At 41.0% G+C, this 16,648-nt stretch overlaps 1 protein-coding gene across 1 annotated transcript; it reads right to left on the bottom strand.

Moving 5' to 3' along the window:
* Window positions 1-4,908: 4,908 nt before the first annotated feature.
* Window positions 4,909-14,896, bottom strand: LOC115574805 (cytohesin-2-like). The gene is made up of 13 exons (XM_030406420.1): window positions 14,784-14,896; window positions 14,131-14,213; window positions 13,782-13,846; window positions 11,416-11,482; window positions 9,593-9,711; window positions 9,415-9,495; window positions 9,127-9,239; window positions 8,753-8,901; window positions 8,311-8,422; window positions 8,142-8,218; window positions 7,972-8,043; window positions 7,603-7,751; window positions 4,909-6,522 (listed from the first exon to the last, which is right to left on the bottom strand). Exons 1-13 carry the CDS (start codon window positions 14,842-14,844, stop codon window positions 6,444-6,446), a joined length of 1,227 nt encoding a protein of 408 aa, XP_030262280.1. The 5' UTR covers window positions 14,845-14,896; the 3' UTR covers window positions 4,909-6,443.
* Window positions 14,897-16,648: the final 1,752 nt, after the last annotated feature.

Here is a 16,648-nt window from a genome sequence, read left to right as displayed (position 1 = left end):
AAATATATTGTTTTTGTACTGTTTTAAATTTAGTTTGTGAAAGAAGATTACTGAATTATCACAATGTCTTATTTAATACATGTATCAGCACTTTTCTGATTATCTGAATCTTATTTTTGTTTGTTTTTTCGATAAAATTCACACATTTAACAGTGCAGTACTTGAGTAAATGTACATAGTTACACTATATACATACGATATTTAGGACAGTACAGACATTAAACCATCAGCGGGCCGAGCGAACAGTGCAGCGCTGTAACATGGAAGGTTAAAGTAAACAGAGACGCACGTCATTGTAGAGAGTAAACATCAGCCGCGTGTTCAAACAGAAGCTTAACTCCGAGCTGGAATCATGAAACCCTCGAGAACAAACAGGGTGGTTGAAGCACCTGTAGACGAGAATATTGAATATGAAACAGTGTCGTATCGCAGGGACAAGTTTAAAGGAGCATTCTGTAGATTTTGGGTCACAACTAATCAGAAGAGACTGACTTTTTATGCCAAAACAAACAAAAATATCAATTTATTTGTTCTCAAGACTTAATAAACTCGATAGACACGCTGGCTTTAAAGGACAACACAGATTCACACTGTTTGACTTAGTTTGTGGCGGACCCTGCCACCTTCTTAGCCTCAGTGTTCTGGGAACTTATTTACCCCTGAGAAGAAATAAATGAATACAGTTCTGAGTTTGAAAGTCTACGTAGTGCTCCTTTAATCTGGGTGGTCTGAGCCGTGTTGCTGTCTGTGGTTTTCTGCTGCTGTTGTAGCGACAGTGTGATGTCAGCAGGTAACAGAGGATCACCTGCAGCGTTCCGAGGAGGACGATCCAGTTACAGTAAATTAAAGTCGGTGTAAACAAACAGCGCGTGTCACTGTGGGGAACAACAAACAGCAGCGAGCGAATCAAATGTTTCGTCACACTGTGTGAAAGAAGTCTGGCTGTCGATGATTTGGTACAAACTTAAATTGTAAATGTGGTTTCTGATCATCTTCAGCTGTAGTCAAGTTTTAAACAGATTTACTGTCGACTTTAACTTAACAGAATGATTCTTAAACCTCGATGAACATTATAAAAGGTAAATATCCCTCAGTTCTGATTAGTTTTACTGACAGATCGTCTGTAAAACAACGTTTAATACAATTAACTTTAATGACTGTAAATGTCTGATTGGGGTTGTTTAGACTTTTTGTTTTGGAGGCTCTAAATCCTAAAGACGTGTATTTCTGTTCCTTCAGTTTTATTCAGAAGTTTGTTGATCAGGGGTCCGTTTCACGAAGCAGGTTTAGTGAAAACTCTGAGTCTGTTAACCCTGAAATGAGGGAAACTGAGTTTTCCGTTTCACAAAGGGAGGTAACTCAAACCAGAGAAAGAGGGGTAACTCCAGCCTGTTTCACAGAGAGAGGTAACTTAAGCTCTCGGTCAGTTACCATGGTAACATACTCTGTGAAACTAACCTGGTCGGGACCAGGTTTTTCTCAACAAACCTCAAGTTTCTCTCTGTCTCCGCCCTCTTTCAGCCACACACGATATTTGATTTCCTCATTCATTCAGTTAGCAGGCGAGTTTTGGCGTAGTATAGTTCTCATTGATCATTGCAAAAATCAGTCAGTAGGCCTACATCAGAAGTTATATTAGGTGGCGACTATTTTCACTACCATGGCATGTCCTTTTGATAATGATCCCGTGGATGAAGGTGCAGCATTACTGCGCAGAGAATTAAATATTCGTCGGGAGATTATCAGACGCGCATAGATGTTCTTGCATTTCCAGACAATTATCTTTTTGAGCGGTACCGTTTCACGTCACAGTCCATCATTTACATACAAAACCTGATCCGTCCTTACATTTCCAACATTACCAACCGAAGTCATGCTCTCACATCCCAGCAGATATTGTGTGTTGCGCTGCGTTTTTTTGCAAATGGGAGTTTTTTATACAACGTCGGAGATGCAGAGCACTTGAGCAAGGCAACTGTATGCAGAGCGGTCAGAAAAGTGTGCCTCGCCCTGAAACGGCTTAGCCAGGGCTAATGTTTTTATGTTTCATCTTAAGCTGCAGCCAAGTGCGCTTCTCAGCCAGGGTTGCACCTAAATTAAATAAATTAATAGGCTACCACTCAAGCAGTTTCCCCCTGTAATATTATTGTGATTGCAAAGGACTACATTTAAACTTACGCATTGACCCGAGCGCCAATGTTCTCCCACGCCTTCTCCCTCTCTTTTGCTGCTGCAGCGGTTTTACACTTCCTTCTAAAAACGTGCTCAAACTCACCGTATGAGCGCATTACAGTTTTTCTCAATTGTTTACACACAAAAACTGGTACTTGAGACACAATGACCACAACATGTAACTCATGCACCAACCCCCTGAACCAATTCTGCTAAACTAGAAGCACAATTCCTGCTTTACACTCAAATTGCAGTTCTAAAACACACTTTTTTCAAAACACTACACACAATTCTCTGCATTTGGCACAATTTTCATGAAGAAAATCTCTTGCTTTCACAAAGAACACTCTGTCATTCAAAATTCTAAAGTGAACTGCCCTACTATGCGTACTGACTCATCACATGGGCAAACACCTAGACACCCTACACAACACACTCATTCCACCAGAGCAGCTCAGGTACATTGTCATTTGGGACAACGTAAGTTTCCACTGGGCTGCTCTGGTTCGTAACTGGTTCACTGCCCAACCACGCTTTATCTCCCTCCATATTCTCCATTCCTCAATCCTATTGAGAATTTTTTGTAAAGTGTATGACCGAAATCCACAAATCCACAAATGTGTATACCCCTTCTCCAAGCTATGGAAGATGCATGTGGATATATAGCAGCTGGTGCTTTTCATGGCTGGATTCACCATGCTAGGTGATGTTTCTCTTGCTGCTTGGCCAGGGAAAACATGGCTTGTGATGTGGATGAGGTGCTGTGGCCAGACCGAAACAGAGGAGAGCATGCTGCACAGTTTTTAATTTTTTAATTTTATTTTTTTACTGTAACTGTGTTCAGTAAATTCTTCTGTTGTTTTGTAGGTAGACCGTATATTGTTGTATATGCACTTTGTGCTGGTTGAGATGTACACTGTGTACATTGTGTTTGTGGGAAAAATAAAATATATCTGTTACCGTTTGTGTGTTCTGAGTATAAAAACAATATTCTCAAATATTTTACATCACACTTATGTATGTACTGACTGTAGTAAGTGTAACTGAACAAAAAAGGCCTAAGTCATTATGATGAATGAAGAAGAAGTGTTTTCCATTCATCATAGTGTTTTACACTGAGCACATCAGTGTTCAACTGGTTCTTATAAATGTCTATTCATATGATGGTTTGTGTGTGTCATTTGAAAACCAAATACCATTTTGAGAAGAAATAACATTGTTTTGAATGTAAAGTTTAATTTTGCAGGAGAATTGAGGGGTTTTGCCCATTGTGTGTGTGATTTTTTATTTGTGTGTAGAGTTCTGAGAGCATGAGGCATGCTTTCAGAAAATGTGTGTAAACAATCGAGAAAAACTGTAATATTTCCAATTCCAGTGGGGTGAAAAACGTAGCCCTCCTCTTCCCCGTTGCCATGGTGATTCGTCGAATCATGGCTCCATTGATGCTGTCTTTTTATACTTGTGGTGCACGTGCTTAACTCCAGGTTAAACTACTCCGAGTTGATCAAACTAACTCAAATCTGCTGTTCTGGAACCGAAAACTCAGAGTTTCCTATCTCAGAGTAGATCAACTCAGAGTTCAGGGTTAGACTCAGAGTTTGTTGAACCTGCTTTGTGAAATGGACCCCAGAACTCTAACAGTGAGTTTTGATCTCTGAGGTTGAAAAACATAAGAAAATGTCACCATTTCCTCTTTTTAAAACAATTCTTTAAATGACATTTAGACAAACAAAACCAATATATTTCCTTTTTTATGTACCAAACATTTATGTTAAGTTGTTCATCTCATTTCTTTCTTCATATTGAGTTTTTTAAAAGGTCAGAAGACATTTAAAAGTAGATTTATGTCATTTTCTGCCATTTAAGCACAAAACCAAACTAAATAAGCCTGAGAAATCAAACAAATCTTATTATTAAAGGTCCTTAAAACATTGTTTCATACAATTAACTTTAATCACTCTGATTGGAGAAGACAGGACTTTTTGTTTTATTTGGAGGCTCTAAATCTAAAAGATGTGTATTTCTGTTACTTCAGTTTTATTCAACAGTTTGTTTGTAAAGTGAGTTTTAGACCTCTGAGGTTAAAAACTGATTTTAATTCTTTGAGTGACATTTAGACAAACAAAACAAATATATTTCCTTATTTTGTGTGGCAAACATTTGTGGTTCCTGTGTGTGCAGGAAGCGACGCCGACTCCTCTCTTCATGTTGAATTTTTTTTTTAAAAGCTCAAATCACATTTCAAAGTGGAATCATGTCATTTTTAGCAACTATTGTGTTTGTTTTATGTGTGAAACCAACAAAAGAAGCCGGGGAAGTAAATAAATATATAATTTTTTTACAGGTGATTTGATACAAAAACTTCCTCTGTGTTTGAAGAGGAAACGTTTTGCTGCAGAGAAGCTACATTTTGTGTGTTTGTTATTTTGTGGTGTGTTTCTGAAACCACATCTCTATCACACACACACACACGCACACACGCACACACACACGCACGCACACACACACGCACACACACGAACGACAACACAGGAAAAGCCTCCACGCATCAGATACGCTCCTCATCTGATTAGAAACACGATGATGAAAATAACAAGATAATATTTCTCAGTAGCGAAACTTCACTCGTCACGACATCATCATCATCATCATCATCATCAGTGATGAAGACGCTCTGAGTGTCACACTCTGATGAAGGTGACGTTGCGCCATCTGCTGGAGAAACGGACACACGAATACATTCACAAGTTTATTTTTACAAGTAGTTTAAGTGGTCTGTCGATATAAAGTCATTAAATTAAACACAGTAAATTAAAAATCACTTTAGCTGAAACAAACTGTACAACAAGTATTATATTATATTATAATTAGTAGGATCTTTTAGCTTTGTACACTGCTCTGGCACGTTATTTACAACAGTTAGTCATTATTTTTTTTTTTCTTTTTGAAGATTTATTTATATATTTCTGATATTTTCTTTAATGAATCTGTGGTGAAAACACTAAAATCAGTTTAATCAAAGTGCTACATATTCTTCTTCTCCCACTGAGCCGATCAGTGAGGTTCTGATTGTAACTTCTTGGCATTGATGATCTGCACATTATTGATCGCCATGATGGTTATTCAGTGTTAATCAGTGGACAGATTGTGAGTCAACAGGCGCTGAAACCAACACGGTAACAAGACAAGCCGACTGATTCTGCGTCTCTGTGGAGTCGTCAGGTGTGTTTTGGTCATTTTTGCAGTTGTTTTGTGTCTTTCAGGTCGATTTGCATTTCTAGTCCCTCTTTTATTTTGTCTCTTTGTGGTTTTGTTGTGTCTTGTAGTCATTTTGTGTCTCTTTGCAGTTTGTTTTTTGTCTTTTTGTGGTTATTTTGTAGTTGTTTTCAGTCTGTCTGTAGTTTTGTGGTCATTCTGTGTGTCTTTGCATATTTTGTTTTGTCTCTTTGTGGTTGTGTTGTGTCTTGTAGTCATTTTGTGTCTCCTTGGGGTTGTTTTTTATCTATTTGTAGTCATCAGGTGTCTTTTGTTCATTTTTGCAACTGTTTCCGGTTGTTTTTTGGCATCTCTGTGGTCATTTTGTGTCTCGATTTGGTCATTTTGTGTCTCTTTGTGGTAATTTTGTGGTTATTTTCAGTCTCTCTGTAGTTTTGTGGTCGTTCTGTGTGTCTGGGGTTTCTTTTTAGTCTCTTTTGGATTGTATTGTGTCTTGTAGTCATTTTGTGTCTCTTTGGGGTTTCTTTTTAGTCTCTTTGTGGTCATTTTGTGGTTGTTTTGTGTCTCTCCACACTCATTTGTGTCTCTTGTGGTCCTTTCTGTCTCCTTATGATCGACTTTCTCACGAGAAATGTTTCCAGCTCATGCAGAGGTTTTGGCTCTGGACCTGCACCCTGTGGTCCGGTTCAGCAATCCATCCATGACACTAACAAGTCATCTTCCTCCAGTATCGCCTCTAAGGGGCACAGACGTCCCTCCGGACCTCCGGCTCTGCTGCAGATGTTTGTCAGTTGCAGTTCTTGTTAGTTTCTTGTTAGTTTTCTGGTGGCTGCAGTTTGCAGAAGTGATTCTAAGGCTTCACACTGTGAGCCACAAATAGCTCACGTTTGTTTGAGTTCCCCAATTTTGTAAATTTCTGTGAAATAATGTGCGATCAAGTTTTTTTTCTTTTCCTGAACAGTTTCAGTCTTAAATCACAGGATGGTTCAGCCGCGGGGACGACATCAGAGTTCAGGTCCTGGACTTGTTTTCCTGGACGTCCTGCGTGTCGGTCACTACGAGGACGTGTTGCCGATGACCTTCCTCTTTCGTAGAGACAACAGATCACAGAAAGGGTTCTTGGTGACACTCGCGCTGAAAGACAAGATTGAAACCGAGATCACGACGAGTAAAAGTCATAGTTTTTCTATTTCTGCCTGCTGTTTGCTCAGAGACCGATTCCCCGAGTCGTCAACTAATGATCATCTTCATGTTGATTAATCTCATTCCAGTAAAGACTGACTGATAAATTATAGTGTGAGTCTGAAACGACGTCTTCAAATGGCTTCAATTTCAACTGAACTCTGCAAATGTGAGAAATCTTTACCTCCGATCCAACAACGACTACTGGGTTCATCGACCCCTCATGATTAAATACGAGTTGCATATATGCAAAGCTAATAACTTTCCCATCAGCCTCAGCTTCACTCTTTGTTTAGTGCTATTTAGCCAAACATTAGCATGCTAACACGCTAAACTAACCTGCTGAACATGGTATCACAGCATGTTGGCATGTCGCTTTTAGCTTAGCGGCTATATATAATAAAGATTTTGATTTAAAATTGACTACCTGAGACTTGGACCTTTGTTTAGTGCTATTTAGCAAAACGTTAGCATGCTAACGCGCTAAACTAGCCTGCTGAACATGGTATCACAGCATGCTAGCACGTCGCTTTTAGCTTAGCGGCTATATATAATAGAGACTTTGACTTAAAATTGGCTTCCTGAGACTTGGACCTTTGTTTAGTGCTATTTAGCCAAACGCTAGCATGCTAACATGCTAAACTAACCTGCTGAACGTGGTATCACTGCATGTTAGCACGTCTCTTTTAGCGTAGCGGCTATATATAATAAAGATTTGGAGATTTGGACCTTTTTAGGAGAATGCTGCAACACTGTTCCCTGCTGGAAAAGCCAGCATATGCAGTTTTTTCCAGCAGGGTTTTTGCTTTGAAGCTCCAGAAATGTTTTGTTGACTTCTCACCAGCATGAAGGCGAGTAATTAATGACTGAATCCTCTAACGGGGGCAGCGCAAAACACATAAAGCGTTAATTGAGACACACCAGAAACAGCGAAATCACCTCGCTTTGTTTAAACTCCTCATGTGTTTCCGGCCCGGAGCCTCGACAAACATGAGTCACCGGCGGCACCGGGCCTCCCACGTGTTCTCTCACCTGATGGCGCCGATCCAGTTGTCCCGCTCCTCCTCGCTGGCCGCGCTCAGCTTATAGGACTGGTGTTTGCCCTGCACCACTCGGCCTTTGTTCTCCGTCTTGCAGGCCTTGATCTTTTGTCCTTTGGGGTTATATAACTCCAGACAATACTGTTCAAACACACACAGACACACATGTTGCAGCGTTACTGTGTACATACGCCGCTCTGTTTATCTTGTCGGCCCCTCGTGACTCGCTGTGAGAGCCACCCGCGTTGGAAATTCATTCAGCAGCTGCCGTGTGATTCATGCGGCAGCAGATAATGTGTGCGAGGACGCTCGACTCGACGTCACACGCGCTGATAAACAAAAAGCAAATAGAAAAATCTACCGGTTTGCTCGAGTCCTGCAGCTCCCTGACACACAGGTCCTCCAGAGGAATAATCCCGATGGGGTCTTTATCCTGGAGGAGACGAACATCAGAGACCGATTTAGGCTTCGAATCTCCAGGGGAAGTGTTTGACATTTCTGTATTTAGCAGGCAGACAGACAGATACTCACCGTGGTGTATTCAAAGTAGTACAAACAGCTGTCTGTCAGGATGAACCACCTCCTCTTCCAGGTTTTAACTCGCCCGCCTTCAACAAACAAAAACAAACACTTGAGGAAACCCGTGCGCAGACACACGACGCCTGCAGACGACTCAGATTTAGTTCCATCATCGTCTCACCCATTTTCAGAAGCCAGCCCTCTCTGTCCGGGTTGAAGAACGTCAGCGTGAGGTCGTTCCCGTCGTCCTCGGGGATTTTGAACGGCTCGCTGCGGATGCTCGCGTACAGTTTCTGGAAAGACAGAAGAGAATCCAAACTGATTGATCAACACAGCAGCTCACAAATAACTAAATTGTCACAATGGAAAAACCCTAAAGTGAACATTTTTACTCAAAAACAGTCCCGGTAACGAACGTTTAGAGTCAGAGCGAAAACTGAAGCTCCTGATGATCGGAGATAACGACAGAATCAAATAATCCCCAGAAACAAGAAAAGATAAACGAAATGCCAAAGTCCTTCTGAGTGATAACAGCAAAGAGTTTCACTGTTTGGCTGTTACATCACGTATCTAATAATATTAATAATAACCAATAAGATTAACGAGACTCTGGAGGTTCAGACCGTGAGCAGCTCGATGGACAGATCCTCTCCGTTGTTGATTCCTCTGTTCATGGACACAAACCGCTGCAGGCTGGGTTTGTCCTTCACGTTGGGGTTGTGGAGGCTCGTGTTGAGCATGATGATGGCGAACGACAGGATGTAGCACGTGTCTGTCAACACAAACACAACAGAGACGCACATTCAGTCCTCCTCAACACTCGTGTCGACTCGTGGAGATAAGAAGTCACCGGAGAGAAAAAAAAACTTGATTCTTATTAGCGAGATAACTCGTCTTGTATTTCCTTTTTTTCTAATCTTTGAAAATTAATGACACTTTTTAATTGGACTGCCAGAGAAAGCGACTCAGGCGAGACAAAGCCTCTTTGTGTTCGTACCGGTGGATTGGAAGACCCCGGGGTTACAGTCGCAGTAGCGAGTTGCGAACGCCTCCATCATCCTGTCAATCTTCTGAGCTTCTCCCGGGAGACGGAAGCTCCACAGAAACTGCCTGAGAGACGGCGGAGGTGTAAGAAAAACACACACACGGTGTCAAGCAGGAAAGAAGGAGGAGGAGGTTTTTCTACATCATCAGAAACACATTAAAAAAAAAACAAGGCTAAAGGTAAAAACTGCTGCAATGTTTCACACTTGCTCGCATCCAAGAGTATTCTGGTGACACGCACCTCAGCGCCTGCACCAGATTCAGATCTGAGAACTCGTGCAGGCCCACGAAGGCTTTCAGTATCTGCAGATGCATCTCCTCCCTGCGAGAGAACAATCACACAAATCAGCACATTCAAGATGTTTACGTCTTAAAGCAGCTTCCACATTGATCACCGCGTGTGTGTGTGTCGACTGTACCATTCTCCCAAGAAGTTGCCGATGGCCGTCTTGTTCAGTCCCTCTTCTTTGTAGAGGAACTCGGCCACCGACTCCGCCCGCCATTCCAGGAGGTGGTTCTCCACCAGGTAGTGGACTCCCTGAAGCGGGACAGGAGGGGAGATCAGTGTGAAAAGCAGTGATAGTGACTGATGTGTTAAAGCTCAGTTCTGAGGGACTTCTCTGTCCGAACCAAACAAATCTGAGAGAGAAGTAACGGAGCCTGACGGGAACTCGCCAGGCATCCGACTCGTCTCTTTGCCTTCAAAACACTGTTAACAATTTTAAAATGTTGTGTTTATATCTCTGCTAACAAGCTGTTGGTCTCTGCGTTTTGTCATCGATTAAGAGTCGTGGTAGTTGCATGCAATCATTTTAATAAACGTGACGGAAGCAGAACCGCTTTTAAGATTCGTCCGCTATCCAAAAGAACAAATTAACAGCGATTGGACTAAAAAGACAAAAAGATAGATCAGAAAGATATCTGATCAGAACATCAGCCGGGCTGATTATCGGTCGACTTCTCATACTTAGGAACATTATCAGAACCCGATCAATACTCTGTATTCTGATATTAGAGTGTAGAAACTTCTGACTTCCATATAAGAGACGATACACACTCATTTTTTGCAATGACGCCTCAAAGTTACTTACAAACAACAGGATGATTTACATGAGAGACTGTAAACTTCACTGGAAATGTAATAATTAGAAATCACCAATCAATCTGTTTCATATCTGCGAAACATGTGCCAACATAACTGTGATGAGTGGATAAGTTCTTACAGCTAATATATCAGTCGGGTTTTATCAGATAGTTTGAGACTTTTACTGGAGTGCAGTTCGTATGTGTGACTTTGAAGTCATATTTTAAAACGATATCTTTACTTTGACTGTTTACACACAGAAACTAGTATTTAATGTGGTGCAGAATATCGACAGAGGGGGAGGACGAGTGTTCAAAGTTTAAATAATCAAAGGGTTTAAATGTGTTCGCTGTCGTGTTTAAACTCTGCTCTCTTCTGCAGGCTGATGAGAAAGTCCTGTCACGCACCATCAAAGTTTTCTTCTTCACCTTTTGAGTCAGCATTGTCATTAATCAGGCGTGCAGAGGAAGAGAAAGGTTGAATGAACGCCGCCTGTTATCTGTCAAATCTCAAAGGCTGTTCAGTTCTCAGAAATATGACCCCCTCTTTTCTTCTGAGTGCCGGCTCCCGACGAGCACTTCTTCAAATCAATTGCTCTTAAAGACATCCTTTGCCCCGAGAAGCTCGTAGGCGTCCTCGGTGGACGGTCGCCGGCCGAGGGACTCAAAGCTTCTTTAAGCGAGGACGCAGACAGGAAGCAGCGAGAAAGACGGAGGTCTCTGTGGTGAAGTGGCGCTTCTGCCCCACTTCAGGGAACAGGATGTGGTTTTTCTCGCTATGCAGTCATCTGCGTCTGTGCATGGTTTGCACTTCTGCACGCACACACACACACACACACACACACACACACACACACACACACACACACACACACAGCCTACTCAAATCCACATCCGCTCTGTGAAATTATCTTTGCCGTCTGTGAACCTTCAGAGGGGCTGAAGTGAGTGAAAGTAAAGCCTGAGCTGCTGTGACATTAAAAACTCAGAGGAGATATTTCTTCCACTTGAACTGTAGAATCAAATCATATGGAGCGTATCTGTGTTACATCTGAGTTTGCTGTGTTAAAGGACACACAGTGGGCGTTCAGATCATCATCTAAAAACCATCAGGATCTTTAATAACAACATAATCGTCTGTGTGGACGTGTAAACTCACCTTTTTGGGATCCATGTTGAATTTCTTCTTGCCACGTAGGAATCTTCTCTTCCTGACAACATTTTTACTGCAAAGACAGAAAAACAGATACAGAGACTTCATTCAGAACACTTTTATCACAAGTCGCGTGGGTGTATTTCTGTCACTCGGTGGGTGTATGGGGGTTCCGGGGTGGGGTTGCTGTGATACTGTCAATCTGCGGTTAATCGTGCCGGTAATACAGTCCGTACTGAAAGGAACTGTACTACATACATGTTATTATCACCTTCTAGAGGAAAGCAACAGCACGGGAAGTCCAAATATGTAGCACACATTCTCAGAAATGCCACCTTCTCTGTCCAACTTCTGTCACAGAAATGTCGCAGTGCTCAACGTGTTGTTGTGCCCGAGCTGTACACGACAGCATGACCTCACACTTCATCCTGCTCAAGTCTACATGTACTCCCACTAATCCACCAACCATGTGCATGTGCAAAATGTGCATAAAGGAAATAAAGAATAAAGAAAACTGGATAATATTGAAACAACTTCTACACCTGGACACAGAAAAATGAGCTGAAAGTAATCAATAAAAGGTTGAAATAGCCAAAAGAGAAGAATTAAAAGTGATTGACAAACAGGTGAAATATGCCTAATTAGCAAAAAGTAATGAAAGTTAGCTAAGAGTGATGGACAGTTGAAATGTTTCAATAAAAAGTAGGTCTGTAGTTGAAACTGTTTGCTTCAACTGGCTGATAAACAGTTGAAATAGTTAGCCTGGCTAAAGGTAGGCTAGTGGATAAACAGCAGTATGCCTAAAGTGCAGGTAGCATAAAGTGAGACTAGTTAGCTTAACTTGAAAGTCTACATAGTTTGCTCAAGGATATTGGATAGTTAGCTAAAAGTGATGGACAGTTGAAAAAGTTAACTAAAACTGATTACTGATTACAAAACTGAAAACTGATAAAGAGCTGAAATTGCATAAAGGATTGTAATAGTAGTAATGGACAAACAGGTGAAATATGCATAGTTCGTTAGCTATCTTATAGTTAGCTAAAAAGAACAGATGAAATAGTTCACCCAGATTGATGTATAAAGGGTTGAATAGTTAGCTAAAAGTGACAGATTAACAGTTTAATGTGATGGCTGATATAGGCCGTGTTAGCTAAAAGTAATGGGAAAACATTAGCTAGATAGTGATAAATAAAAAAAATGATGGAAACAGTTAAAATTAGCCAGTAAGACAGTAAGCCTACATTACAAAATTAAATAGTGATAACAGCAATATTAGCCAAGGTAGCTAAAAAGTGAAGGGAAGTAGAAATAGTTAACGTACAGTAATGGATAAACAGTTAGCTGTTAGCCAAAGTGATGGATAAACATTAAGATATTTAGCTAAAAGGGATGGACAGTTGAAGTAGCTCTTTAAAAGTGACACATAAAGGGTTGAAATGGTTAGCTAAAAGTAATGGCTGAACAATTTAGAGAAATGGAACGGTTGCCCATAAAGTCACAAAAAAGGGGATGGAAAAACAGCCCTGCTGGGACAACCAGCACCAAAACACAACATATGTTGGTCTTGCTGGTGACCGGTCACCAGCAAGACCAGCATATGCTGTGTTTTGGTACTGGTCCATGCTGTTTTTTTCCAGCAGGGAGTTGCAGTAGGCCTAGTTAGCTAAAAGTTTGGCAGTTGAAATAGCAGAGTTAGCTAAAAGTGGTGAATAAACTGTTGAAAAACATTTGAAATAGCTAGGCTAGTTAGTAAAAAAGTGATGGGAAGTGAAATTGTATGGGTAAACAGTTCGCTGTTGGCTGAACGTGACTGATGAACAGTTAGCCAAAAGTTATGGACAGCTGAAACAGTTAGCTTTAACTAGTTGATAACAGTTGAAATAGTTGGATAGTAGTGACTCATAAGCGATTGTAGTCCGCTTTGTTAGCTAAAAGTTTGGCAGTTGAATTAGCCTAGTTAGCTAAAAGTGGTGGCTAAACAGTTGAAAAACATTAGCTAGGCTACTTAGTAAAAAGGGATGGGAAGTGAAATTGTTAAAAGTAATAGATAAACAGTTAGCTGCTGGCTGAACGTGACTGATAAACAGTTAGCCAAAAGTGGTGGAGAGTTGAAACAGTTAGCTTGAATGATGGGTGGGGAGGTTTGAGTAGCAGGTTTTAAAGATGCTTTCAGCAGCAGAGCTGGCATGTGTTTGTATTTTGACTTCTGACCCTGACGTATAAAAATCACAATAAAGCTGCTTCCATGGCTTTATCGAACTGAACGTTATGTGCGGTGTGGAAATCTAAACTGCTATCAATAAAGAGGAAGGGGTCACGCTGATTCACACAGAAGAAGCCACGTTGACTCATGATAAAAGGCTCATACTCACTTCTGCTCCTTCGTTTCAGAGCCGTGGATTTCTGGCGTGACGTGACTGATCTCCAACCTCAGCTTCTGAAAAGAGGGAGTGGAAGAAAAGAGGGCAGCGATGTCAGCCGGGGACCAAGGTTTGTTATTACAGCAGACACACCGTGGACTCAATGCTATATGACTCAGGGCCAATTTGACACTCACGTCATAAAATAACCCTCAAATCCTTCATATCGCAATTAAAAGTTGCCTTTGTGTGCTGTGAAAAAAGCTCTGCCGAGGCTGCCAGCTGTGGGCGTGTAGGGAAGAAAAGAATAATGATGGATTTTTAATGTGAGACCTTGGAGGGATATATTCTCCAACAATACCTGAATGTCATCCAGCAGCTCAAACTTGTGAGTCTTGATGATTCCACCCTGCCCACTCTCTCCAGGGTGGAGGTTCACTGGAGCTGTGGAGGAGGGACAGTACAGTTCAGGATGGCGACAGATTGATGAAGCAGTCGGCGGACCGTCTTGACAAACTCCCCTCACACCTACGCTCGCTCTCACAGACCAGCATGCACCAGAAAACCTATCCTTCGCCGGTCACAGAAGTGGTCAATGAATGAGGCTGGAAACAGAAGTTTCTCTTCCTCTTTTCAGTGAACAAGGTTGATTCTGAGTGCACCGAGGCCAAGAAAGGACGTTTCTTTTATATGAATATGTGGATGGTTTGTCCATGAGCATGATAACAGCAGGTAAAACACATTAATCAGGTTTCAAATGACACAAAAAGTTGAACAGAACATGTCGATTCTGGAAAAAAACCATCTCAAAGTAGAAAAGCAAAACATACAAGATGATATTTAAGACATAAAATCTAAATTACGGGCATTTTAAGTGAATTCTAAACACCAGAAATTCTAAATTGACAGAAATAAACATCAAACCATCTCACAACAACCTCGACATTTGTTTTTCTGAGCAGCAGCTTTCCCCCTAATAATACACATTAAAGATTAAAAAGAGTAACAGCGTACCTTTTCCCCAGAGAAAGCTGTCTCGTCGGCGTATGGCCATGTTGTTGACGGTGCAGAGCATTTGACAGCTGTACAGGAAACAAGCCGAGTGTCAACTGAGTGGTGGAAAAAAAAAAAAAAAAGGGCCGGCGCTGCCATTCTGAGACACTGAAGACAATCCAAGTTCACTCAACAGTGTCTTACAACATGTCTGATGACGAGCGAGGTGAAAATGTTGACACAGATCCCTGAAGAAACCGATATGTCATCGATGCTGCTGACTACGCAACACTGACAGGACTTTTTTACTGAAGTTTACTTTGGTAACTACAGTGACGACACAGTAGCACTGTACTGGTAAAATGTGCCTTTGTAGTTTATATGAGGGACCAAATCATTTATCTTTTAAATGTGTTAAACGTGTCTGCATCAGAAGAAAGGAAACATGAAATAGAAGAAAAGCATCTTTCATTTCTAAATTTGAAGCCCCACCTAGTGGATCCTTAACACGTCAAGGACTGTTTGGTTTATTAAAAGGTGCAAGTCAAGTCGTGAACATCGTCTACAGAGCTTGTTGAAAAGCTTCTTTTCCTTGAAAACATTGTGATCATGAATTATTTCAAACATTTTGATTCATCTCTGTGCAAGACTCCTGCCTGTTCCAGCTTCTAACAAGGTTTGTGAGCCGAGCAGAGACAGAGTTTGCACGACATGTACTCAATGTTTTGTCGGCATTAGCAGTCTTGATAATTGCCAGTTTGTGGAAAAGTTTTAGCGTCCTGTGATGTCATTACATTAGCTGGTGCAACAAACTGGGAACCGCTTAAGGAAGAGGAACAACAGTAGTGATGTGATGTGAAAATACAAGTGAAAAAGGAGATGAATTCCCTATTTAGTGGCACATTAAAGTAAAGGTAGAAATACTATGGTCTGAAAATACCCCATCACAAGTTCAATTCCAGATTTCAAACCTCCACCAAGGCCAAACAACTTATTTTCCTCCATCCTGAAAAAATAGGGGTTCCCTAAAAAATATAGGGTGTAATTCAACCAGTGGACTCAACACAGTATGAGAGAAAAGTTTGACAAATCAAATCAAAATGCACATATTTAGATGTGTGTGGGAGTTTGGTGTTAAGAAATTGGTCAAAACATTATTTTAGACTTCATGACTCAAAGACAGTGTGTATTTTAGTCAGAGTACATTGTGTTATAGGTCATCGACTGCATCATGCTGGGACTGACTTTTAATCTGGAACAAGGTCACTTAGTATGAAAAGTGTCTCTTTGGTACAATGTGAGTAAAAACCTTATTCAAATATATATTAATATAAATAGCACGTAAGCTGTTACAAGTCTTGACAGCACATTTATGAATGTGTCACGAAATGTATGTTAAAAAGTGACAATCGACCAAATTCAATTCATACTCCAAACCAACAGGGGGCAGCATTTCACCAGAGCTACTGCTAACTGTAGCTTCCCTTTGGTAGTTAGCTTAGTTAGCCATGCAGCTAGCCGTGTAGACTGGGATCTGTGGACCAGGACAGGCTGGGGCTAGCTGGTTAGCATGCTAACTTCAGGAAATAGCTCTCTAACACAATAAATAGGCATCGCAATGTCAAAACGGCTGTTTATTCACATTCTGTTTCTATATTTTCATCTTATATTCTTACCTATTGTCGCTTTAAGCCATTTATCACTCCCTTAAAATAATAATTAACCCATCCATGTAGCGTAAATCTAGCAGTATGAAGGTGTGAAAAATACAAATGTATCTTGTGATATATACATATTCATTCAGATACTGAAAAACATTCTATTCATGTGTCGTGTCTTTGACCTGTCTGACTGCGACAAAACTAAACTCCTCAATTACCGAAAAA

Source organism: Sparus aurata, chromosome 23 (assembly GCF_900880675.1).
Source record: "Sparus aurata chromosome 23, fSpaAur1.1, whole genome shotgun sequence".
Classification (NCBI taxonomy): domain Eukaryota; kingdom Metazoa; phylum Chordata; class Actinopteri; order Spariformes; family Sparidae; genus Sparus; species Sparus aurata.
The sequence above is the reverse complement of the archived record's forward strand: the minus strand, read 5'-3'. Positions and strand labels throughout refer to the sequence as shown.

Bases quoted from the DNA above. Each gene is read 5' to 3' on its own strand.
- LOC115574805 (XM_030406420.1), bottom strand. From the start codon at position 14,844: ATGCTCTGCACCGTCAACAACATGGCCATACGCCGACGAGACAGCTTT. The intron at 13,847-14,130 runs GTATTGTTGGAG...CCCTCTTTTCAG, and splicing joins AGCTGCTGGATGACATTCAG to AAGCTGAGGTTGGAGATCAG. The intron at 9,712-11,415 runs GTGAGTTTACAC...GTCCCGCTTCAG, and splicing joins TCAACATGGATCCCAAAAAG to GGAGTCCACTACCTGGTGGA.